Source organism: Hippoglossus stenolepis, chromosome 7 (genome assembly GCF_022539355.2).
Source record: "Hippoglossus stenolepis isolate QCI-W04-F060 chromosome 7, HSTE1.2, whole genome shotgun sequence".
In the NCBI taxonomy this organism is placed as follows: Eukaryota; Metazoa; Chordata; class Actinopteri; order Pleuronectiformes; family Pleuronectidae; genus Hippoglossus; species Hippoglossus stenolepis.
In genome coordinates this window covers 18,905,152-18,916,193 of record NC_061489.1, presented here as the reverse complement: position 1 = coordinate 18,916,193, position 11,042 = coordinate 18,905,152, and the positions used below count along the sequence as shown (strand labels likewise).

Sequence of the window (11,042 nt, the reverse complement as noted above, 5' to 3'; positions counted from 1 at the left end):
GAGCTGCAGGTTGTGCAAACGCGCGTCTAAGCTGCAGGAATGAGGAAGTGTGTGTCACAAAACCACTCCTCTGCCCGGTAATGCAATTATCACTAATCTTACAGGAATGATATCACTGTAGTCGTGTTGTATTCGCACAAGAAGGAAATACAAGAATGGATGTTTAGACATTTCATTTTATTTTAGTTTCAAGTAACACAGGAGTAGTCAAATCACCGAAGGAACATGTGACAAAACATAAAAATCAGCAAAAAAGTGAAATTGCTTCAGTAAAGAAGAAGAAGCTCAGTCGGTGTCACTCTTCTTAAGGCCTCATCCAATGTAACTTTCATATTCCCTTTAGACAGAATATTTTACACTGACCTGTCGATTTTTTTTTATAAAACCTTAAAACCAGACCTGACAATGAACAACACAAGGCATTCATCACAGCAGGTTTATGCAGTTGTCGGGCATGAGGAAGAAAATGAGTCTTGTAACCTTGCGCTGCCTTCCTGCTTTTTGTTTGTGGTGCACATGCAGACGTGTGCGAAGAGAGGAGACAGGAGGCAACCTGGGGTTCGTGCCAGTTGGTCTTTTTCGGGCACTTGGATCACACTTGGCACGTTTCCCTACACACCTGGCTCAGGCCTGTACCTGACACGCTGCTGCTCTCTCAAGGCGGCCTTTGTGCATTGCTGCTTATATCAACACATTACATTCTTTGGTAAACCGGGGCTTCGTGGGGCCCTAAAGTGAATGTAATCATTCTTAATAAAGACATCAGGCATTAACCGCAATCCCGCAGAGAACAATGCGTGACTGGGTGAAGTTTTTGTTTTTTGCACTTAAAAGAATAAAAAGGCAGAAGTTTGTTCTCCAACACCTCATTTACACAAAGACACAAACTCATTCTGGTTTTTGTGGGAAACTACTCGAGGTCTTGTTCGGGGATATGCACCCCGCAGCGCCACCATCATGCCTTGCTATTCCCAGGATGCATTTCTACATTAGAGAGGTTGAGTTCTGTACATGTGATTCAGCAGAAAGCCCCTCTCAGGCTGCTTCCATCATGTCCTCAACAATTGCAGTATCCCGCTGCCCGACCAGCAGCTCCAGCGGCTCCTCCGGCACCAGCACCATGGTGGCAGCGGTGGAGTACGAGGGCGGCAGCGTCCCCGTCGCCCTGCCGCTCCCTGAACGGCAGCAGATGCAGTGCAGGCAGTCGTGGATGTTGTGCTTGAAGAGGCGTCTGCAGGGGTGGCAGAACTGATAGAAGAGCAGCATGAAGAGCACGGCCAGGCTGTAGCAGACCAGCAGCTGGACGCACAGCAGCGGGGCGCACACGTACTCGTAGAAGTCCGACTTGAAGAAGTACCAGAGCGCGATGAGGAGGAAGTTCTCGAGAAAGCGTCCGAAGTAGTACATGGCCAGCCGGTCCCAGTGCTGCTTCCTCTCGATGAGCTCTCGATGGGAGAGGTCCAGCTGCACCGCCGACCAGCAGAAGATGTTGATGCAGGCGTAGAGCAGCGTGAACATGCACAGCACCACGGTGGTGCCCAGCTTAGAGAAGTTCTTCTCCACGTTCTCAGTCAGCGAGCCCCTCTTGGCCCAGAACTCCCCCCAGGGCAGGAAGAAGAAAAACAGCAGGTTGGCCATGACGACGAGGATCACCCAGTGCGTGAGCGCCGTGCTGAAGAGAACCAGAGCGGTGACCCGGGTGGCGATCTCCAAGCCTCTCCACACGATCATGCACAGGTAGGCCACGGGACGCAGCTGCACCTTGTAGTCGTCGTACCGGATCTGGATGGCCAGCACGCTGCAGACGAGGGCCCCGTATATGATGGAGATGAGGGTGATGATCATCAGAGCCACTGTGAACAGAGACGGACATCACCTGTTAACCTGCAATAGCAATAACAGCTGCACATTCAGAAATATGTCAATGTATGAAACCTCTGCTGAAGCGGGATTACAGTGACCCCAAAGAAGGTCAGGTTGCTCGGGTTGTTCTCATTTGAAGGATTCTAAAGTAAGAATACTCCTCATAAAGTAAAAAATAAACTGCTCAAAATTTACAATCAAATGTTAAACCTCGAAACAGTAAAGCAATTATGAAAAATCCAGGAGATCAGAAACGTCCACTTTCAGGCATTTTGAGAGTGGCTTACAAAAGTGTGCTGGGGCTCAGGTGGTAAAGGGGGTTGTCCACTATAAAGAGGGTCGGTGGTTCAATACCCAGCCCCTCCAGCCTGCATGCTGAAGAGTCCTTGCACAAATTACTGAACCCTAAATTGCCCCTGACCAGTGTATAAATGGTGTGTGATAGAAAAAGCGTATAGTGCCACTGGGTCAATGGGTGATTACACTGGAAAGCGCTTTTGAGTAGTAATAAAAGTGAAAGTGTTATTTAAATAGAGTCCATTTACCATTTCTAAATACTTCCTTCCACGGAACACTATAGTGTCTCAGTTTACTATGATGCGTCTCTCTCAACTTTATTATCTGATCAACAAAAAACCACTGCAGACCCTGGCTTCCTAAGAGCTGCGGACAGAGATCCATAAAAGAATTAGAGGTAACTTTATTATGAGGTTATATGAGGTCATTCAAAGATATTCCACCTTAACTGCATCACGTCCACTGTAAAACTGGCTGTGACCTTAAATGTTATTTGTGCAGTTCTCATTAAAAGGTGCTGATTCACCTCTTGACCTCACAGAATATTAACTTTTAATCAGTTTTAGAGGCTTTTCCAGCGTAATATTGCAACGGTAACACTTCAGCCCCCTCAGTCGTCCTTACATCTCGAGGGGAGGAAGTATTTCTCCTGGATGGTGGCGTACAGCTGGAGCGTCAGCTGAGGCGTGGAGCCCAGGAAGGCCTGGATGACGGCGGTGCGTTTGAAGGCGTTCCGGTGAGCGGCCAGGTTGCGCTCCGACTGGCCAATTTCCCACTCCATGGGCATCCTCTGGCCCTTCTTCAGACTGATCTTCCTGGAGATGGTGACGTAGGGCTCCTCCTCCTTACCCGCCCTGAAGTAGACCAGGAGAGCCTCGACACACCTGAGGGCGAGAGAGAGGAGTAACGTTTAAGCACCAACAGAGGGCAGTACAACGCCATGTTTCAGTTCACGGCACAGAGGACTGGATGGGAGGATGTCAACATCTATTCATAGCGGGGAGAGAGTGAATAAAGTGTAGAAACAAAAAGGTAAAATGTTTGAAATTACATCCACAAAAAATGTGTTTGTGCCCAGTGAATAATGTGAGAGCAGTAAAGTTTACAGAACAATTCTTGACTTTTTATTATTCTTATGCTCTTGTGTTTTACTGTTTCGTATTGGATGCCTTAATTTCCCTCTGGATCAATAATGTGTCTCCTCCCCACCCACACGTCCATCTAGGACAAAGCTAAAGGTCAGGGTAAACACATCAGCAGTTTGGTGTTGCAGCTTGTTTTCAGTCTAAAAACTTAAAATATGATATTTCTAAATAAGTAAATTTTTCATGAACACAATGTTTAACTTGGAAAAGTGGCGTCATGTAAGACATCCATCCCCCCCCCCCACACACACACTGTTCTCTGTGAATCACAGCAGGGCAAACACGAGCAGGGAAATGAGGCTCCAGCAGAGGGCAGTGAGAAGAAAGAAAACACTGTCTTCAGGCCTGCAGAGTGGATGAAGTGAAAATCACTGGGTGTGGCTCTCCTAACCTTTGCAAGGTAAATGAGGTCAACGCTCAGACGGAGGTTAAATCTGTTCCATTCAGGGAAACATGTTTTTCCCCCACAGCTGAGTAGAGAGAGTCAGTTTGAGAGGGACAAAGAAGAAAGTGACAGAATCCTAAAGAAATATATGATCTATTGAGTTATTTTTACAGTTTGAACTTAAATTCTAATTTCACAACCACATTTCCAAGGAGCAATGATGGAAACTACCTAAACTGGAAGTGCAAGCATTTCACCTGCCAACAACAACCCGGCAGCGTCCTAATCCCTTAATAATACTTTTAAAAAACGACGTTAAACTCTGAAGTCCTGCACATCTGCATTCAACACACACACACACACACACACACACACACACACACACACACACACACACACACACACACACACACACACACACACACACACACACACACACACACACACACACACACACACACACACACACACACACTCCCAGTCCTCTGAGGATTCCCACTGCTGCACAACATCTCACATCACCGTGCTGGAATGTTTTTTCCTTTTACTCCACAATCCCCAACTTTGGTCCCACATTAATCTGCTTCTCCTTGTGCTGTCCTGAACCCTGTGGAGCCAGCACTCAGACATTTCGCCCCCCCCTCTGCTGCTTCAGCTGCTACTCACTGCTCTTTTGACTCCCAGCGCACAAACACAGCACGGTGCCAAGCTTCCTCACCGGGGCCCTGAGACTGCAAATCTTCTTGTTTTGTAAGCAGGCTGTTATCGCTACACAAACTTATTCTCGCTCCCAGGCTGATATCAGATGGATGAGAGCAGTTTCAGTGGTCAAGGTTTATAACAGAGTGAAGGAGAGATGACAAAACCCTGATATGCTCACATCTTTCCCTGGATATGTGGCTGCATAACAGCCTGAGGTTGAAATACCAGGGGTGCAGGCATTTTTCTGAGAGGCAGACTGAATTTCACTTAGGGGAAGAAAAAAAAAAAACAGCGTGACTTGATGAATGCATTAGCTCAACAGAATCAATAAGCTCGCTTCCCAGGCAGCATCCTATGGATTTATAAGAAGGAAACACGTCTGCTGCTGTTCTGCATTTGCCGTTTAAACATGCAGCCTGGTTCCTCTGTGTGTGTCGCAGACATGTGGCGAAAGAGGAACTGAGACAACAGAAACGCTGAGATTCTCTGAGTTGAGGGCAGCATTCAGGAAATACTTTTGACAGCTCTTCAGCAAGATGGTCCAGTTTTGGTCACTTGGGACTAAACCTCATCAGACTTCTCACTGACACGGCCTCGACAGACTGTGGAGACACAGAGACGCAAAACAAGACACTGCGCATGTCGAGACTGGTCCGAGCTGAGCAGAGTAATTATGTAGTTTCTGTCCCTGCTTGAGGAAGCATGATCTTATACTATAGCAGTCAAGTCAAGACAAGGTCCACCCTGTGGCACACCCCCCCCCCCACACACACACACCTTGAGTTTTCACAATGTCTGCGAGTCACATTATTACAATTGTAATCTTTAGAACCGATTTCAAGATTTTATTGCTGACTGTTAAGGCTTGTTCCTTAACCTGAGGTTTTGTATTTCTGCTCCAATGTGTGATCCTCAAATTGCTTCAATTGTTTCTTATTGTTTGGCTTCAATTTTTCATTTTGTAACTTGACTCAAGATTCCGCTTTTTGATGTCAGATGTGGTTTGTTTTCTTGTGAAGCCACAAGATCAGCAATTACACCATCACTCAGCCACACAGGAAAACTCCCATCTGAGCCAAAGAGGAGCAGAGGTGCAGGTTTACAGCAGAGCAGCTTTGAACAGAAGAAGAGGAAAAGAGGAAGAGCAGGGAATAAAATAGGAGAACAGAATGAACTGTACTGTAAACACAGTCTGGGCAACATGGAGTCTCTTCTTTCAGTTTCCATGTAAGTCCAGAGTGACATATTTACATGAATTCACATTTTCTCTTTTCCGCCGTTCTTTTTCTTCTTCCTCAAGTCGGAGTTGAACGAGTCTGAGGAGACGACACACTCGGTAAAAGGCCTCGAGCTTGTATATGAAATTAAGGAGGACTGTACTTTCAGATCTGGTTGAACTATAAACATTCATACCAGTATATGCTGGAGTATTTAAGTCTTTTATAATTAACTTACTATTATTCATATTTTCTTCTTTTCTCTTTCTTTGTCGTCTTAGTCTCTTGTTTTTTCTCTCTCTCTGTTATGTCTTGTGTTTTCTTGTATGTTTGCTCTAAGTGTATTATTGTGCTGCACGTCTGTTCAATCGTTTACAAGTGCCGTTATTTTTGCTGATGTCAGTTGTACTGCAAGCTCAAATTAAGAAAATCTTCCAGCCTGAGAGACGTTACGGCTCAGTCTAACACATGATAACATATCATTGTCATGGCTGATTTAAGCCCCTGGCACTAGCAAAGCATTCTTAGAGTGTGCAGAGACGTGTGCAGGTTTAAACACCAGCGTCTGACACACGCAGCTGCTTTTGGTTTTAGATGCTCACATTTTTCAGCTGGACCTGAATCCTTGATATTTTAGTTTGTTCAGGCTCCTTCAGCAACTGAGACTAAAACTGCTGGTTGAAATCTTTAAAATCAGCTCTTGGTTATAAAAATCTGGATTTTCACAAAGCAGCAGGTTGGAAACTGGTTAGAAGTGACTGTTGGTTGATATTTAGTCTCATTGGGTTGAGTTTCACTGTTTCCTACTTGTTTGACAGCAGAAACAGAAAAACATGTAAATGAGAGCAACAGATTAAGGGCTGAAGCCGGTTGATATAAGACTGAATGCAAATATGAAGCAATGATGTAATCAATATGCTAACTGTTGCTTTGTCAACCACTTTTTAAACAGGTTTTACCTACTTTCCACCGGAGGCGGCTGTCTACACGTTTCCAACTACATCCTCAGTTCTGACCTTGTTACTCTTAAATGTTTTTTTGTTTCCATCTTTAGTTTGATAAGCACTGGCCCTGTATCTCTGTATCGTCTGACCAAAGATAACTCATATAGATTGACAATAAATCTACCACTAGTGTTGTTCAACAAGTTCCTCACATTCAAAGTCTGACATAAATACAAAATATATATATAATAAAAAGAGCTACAGGCTTCATACTTGAGCATGAAATTGACCCCAGAGCTGCACACAGGTCTATCTGAACGACTAACCCATTCAATTTCATGTTGATCCAGGGCGGACCCAGGTTTGTTTGTTTTTTAACGGTTAACATTGTGAGGGAAGATGGAAGTCATGGAACTTAAAGAAAAAAAAAAATCGGACATATTTAAAGGACTGATATCTATGAGTGTGTGCGAATTCAAATAAAAAGTGTGGATCTATTAGGGACTGTTTGGTGGGTGTCTGCGCTCTACTGAGTTTCTAATGTGTTGAAAATGTGTAGAGCATCTCTGAATGTGTTGATAAAGCAGGAATTGCGCACACGCATACACACACACACGCACACACACACACACGTTTCGATACTTTACACAACAACAAACTCAGGTCAAAGCTGCAGCTCAGCACTAAGAAAGGGGACTTCCTGCCGTTCGAGAGGAATCACAAAGAGCTGTTGTGTTTCTTCTGTAGCACTCAGGGACCATTGTCTACATCTTTATTTCTATGGCTGATAGCAGCTGTTAAATATTTTCAACTGGTATATTTTAAGATGCACTGACAAGAGTTATTCATATGCCTTTTAGCAACACTTTGTCCTGCACAGTATTTTTCCTGTGGCAATTAAACTGCAACTGAAGACAAGGTTGAAGTGGTTGTTTTTTTGCCCTATAAAAGAACACACCCTTCAGGTCGCTCGGTTATTGGTTCGGTGAAATCATAGCAGCACCTTGGGGCGTACTGTTGACGAAGTTCAGAGAGAAGGTGTCAGGTCCTCGCCTACGTCTTCCTACATGAGTCACGGTTCACCAAACAGGTCTCTCAGCTGAGATCACGTGAGGTGCAAGCCGGCAGTATTCAAACAAACACCCTCCTGAGACACAACGTAAAACTTCTTCTTTAAACAAACACTTATTGCGACTTTTCCTACACATTTGCCGATACATCACATTTGTGTTTCCACAATGTGGACTTTCCGACAATATCAATAACCTCTTTTTGACCCCACTCCCCCTGATTCACTCCGGCCTGACTGGCCTGCAGCAACCAAGGCCTTTGGGTGCCATTATCCTCCGATGAGGTCATACAACTGAGTGGTGCACAAGCTATAAATATGAAGGATGTGAAACTAGGACAGACGCCAGCTCTGCAGTGTCATTTGATGGACTCATTGTGAGTCTCGACTGCGAGGAGCTCAGCTGTGATCAAGAGGACGTGACCACATCATCGGGGAAACTTCAAATTAAAAGAAGAATATTACAGGGACGGCTGCCTGCTCTGAAGTCGATCCATATCTCGACGCTTGTGATGTGTGGGAGGTTGTGACGGTCAGTAATCCCTCCTGTTCTACACAGTCGACAAGACTTCCATCTGGAGTGTGATGCAGTTCAGCTGCAGTGTTCATTCAGAGCAAGAACATTTGTTCAACCAAAGATATGGTGGAAAATTACAGAAAGAAAAAACGCCATTCACAGCTTTGCAGAGCCAAAGCTGATGGTGAGATGAGATCTAAGACATCAGCAATAAATCAGTAAACATACAACGTAAACATAAGGAAATATAAGCATTATATACAAAGTGAATAACTCAGATCAGTGGTGATAAACTACTGCATCATGTTAGCACCATCTCATGCACTTAGCTGAGATGGTCAGTTTGAATCCCATTAACTGTGCAACACTGTAAACGGAAAACTGGAAGTTCCATAGAGACAATGACACAATCTGATGAAGGGCTGCGACTGAGGATTGTTTTCATGAACCATTAATCCATCAGTTATTCTCTTAATTACCTACTTTGTCTCCAACACATCAGAGAATAGTCAAGTGATGCAGATTTATGAGAATTCAAGGTGACGCACTTAAATTCCCCAAATCCAAAGATATTCATCAGTGTAGTTTGCTGCCATGCACAACGTTTGATATTTTTGTTTGAAAAATGACAGGAACAGTGACCAACAAACGTTGCTGGCTCATTGATTAATCATCTAATTGTTGCGGCTCTACTATCGCACATATTGATCAAATGCTGCAGTATCATAATCACAATTCAGAGTTGACTGTGGCGCTTTAATCCACTCAGCACAGACGGCCAAGTTTGTAGCCCATTAGCCGTCCTGTGAATGGAAAGTGGCAACTGCAGCTCCGGTAAGTGGGATAGAAAAGTACAGATGCATCAGTGAGATACAGTGCAGGAGTAATAAATATTTATCGGGAAAATTCAAGTCAGTCAGTGGGGACTAATACTTAAATACGTTTGGAGATACTTGGACTGAAGTTTTTTTTAAATACTTTTACAGCTACTTTTATTAACAAAAAAAAAGAGAAGAAAAATCCTAATGTATTGGTATAGGCTGAGATAAGATTAACTGAGTACTGAAAATCAAACCAACCTTCACTAACTGCAACATTAATGTGAGAGAAACATTAATAGACCTAATTCTTATCTTAACGTGTGATATACTGTAAATCAGGTGGGGATTCACTAATCTGATACTAATATAAGACATCCAATCAATCAATGGATTTATTTTAGGAAGCATCCTCCTAAAGGTTTTTGTGAAATACTGTACGTGGTTTTGCACGATGAGTGCTTTTGTTTTTGTTATTTTAAGTATGTTGATGCTAATACTTGTACTGTACATGCATGTGTATTTCACTTCCGTAAAACTGGGAATGCAGGTCTTGCAGCAGAGCGCTGGTATTTCTTAAGTAACCGTTCTTCTCACTGCCTCGAATCGAATGTATAAACTGCTGTGTGAAATGTAAACACACTGAGGAAGACCATAACAACCTGAGGAAATGACCTGACTGACTCTGCTGGTACATGATCATTTAAAGGTTCAGTGTGTAGAATCTAGTGGTGAAGTTTCATGTTGCAGCTGAACACCCCTCACCTCAGCCTCTCCTTCCAAACATGAACCTGTGGCTTCAGTTGTCATAAAAACTCAAAAGGTGTTTAGTTCGTCCAGTTTGGGCGACTGTAAAAAACATGGCAGCCTCTGCAGAAAGGACCCGCTCCAGATGTAAATATAAAGTATTTAAATGCAAAGGGACCATGCAAGGCTAAAGAAAACAAGTATTCATACGCACCAGTGAAAACATCACCAGGATTATTTTATAGATCCATTTCACCTAAATCTAACACACTGGACCTTTAACATTCAAACACGAGCGTGTCTTTGTGTCGCACCAACCCGACCCCCACGCACCTGATGACCGGGCCGAGCAGCAGCAGGTGCAGGAAGAGGACCAGGGGCCGGTCCCGACCCAGGTCCCTGTGGATGAAGGTGAGGGTGAGCTGGATGAGCACGGCGGGCAGCAGCATGAAGACGATGGTGAAGCTCATCCAGACCACGTCGTGGGTCTTGCGGTACATGCTGCACAGCAGGGCGGCCGAGACGAACTCGGCGCAGTAGAGGATGGTGGCCAGCACCACGCTGAACGGAGGCCGGACCCGGCTGTGGTTGACCACCAGAATGACCCCGCTCCCCGCCATCGAGGAGTCGTCCTGATGCTCCAGGTCCGAGATCTCCCGCTCCTGCTGCTGCTCCATGGACACTTCGCACATGATGTTATTGTTTGTAACTCAGGTTTCTGCGCGGAGAGAAAGTTTGGACGTCGACGTTAACGTGTCCCGATCCGAAAAACCCACTTTTAGCGTTTGCTCCCTGCGCTGCGCCGTTTCTCCGCAACTTCCCACCGAGTTGATCACGGCTGGTTTCTCGTTGAATTCATCTCCAGCGTTCGGCTGTGTCACTGCTCCTCTGCGGGCTCTCCCTCGCACCCCCACGGCCACTTGTTGTGTGATGTTCGGTAGTCGTGTGCGGCGACACCAGCCGCTGTGGCCCCGTTTAAACCCGGAGGAATCCACCGCACGGACCCCGGCGCTGCTGCCGCACAGGGAGCAGGATCGGGAAAGTTCAGCCTTGCTCACGGAGTCAAGTCAGGACCGAGATAAACCACCATCCTGACCATCATCGATTGGGCTGAACTGGAGTTTGAATACGCGCGTTGTTACCTGTTTAAAATCACCGAGGCTTGCTCCGGCTGTAGCGGCTGGTGGTGGGTGGTAGCTGTGCGGGGTTAGGGTGTCTCCGTGTCGGCAGTAAGAGCACAAATCATGGCAGCTGTAGCTCGTAGAGGCACTTCCGGTGTCAACAGAAACTGCCACTGATGTGTAAAGGCAGCTGCCTCTACACAGTGTGTCAACAAAG

The 11,042-nt window shown here is 45.2% G+C and overlaps 1 protein-coding gene across 1 annotated transcript; it reads right to left on the bottom strand.

Annotated features, from left to right (window-relative positions):
* Positions 1–158: 158 nt before the first annotated feature.
* Positions 159–10,991, bottom strand: xkrx (XK related X-linked). The gene is made up of 3 exons (XM_035160670.2): positions 10,038–10,991; positions 2,785–3,044; positions 159–1,853 (listed from the first exon to the last, which is right to left on the bottom strand). Exons 1-3 carry the CDS (start codon positions 10,394–10,396, stop codon positions 1,036–1,038), a joined length of 1,437 nt encoding a protein of 478 aa, XP_035016561.1. The 5' UTR covers positions 10,397–10,991; the 3' UTR covers positions 159–1,035.
* Between the last annotated feature and the right edge of the window lie 51 nt (positions 10,992–11,042).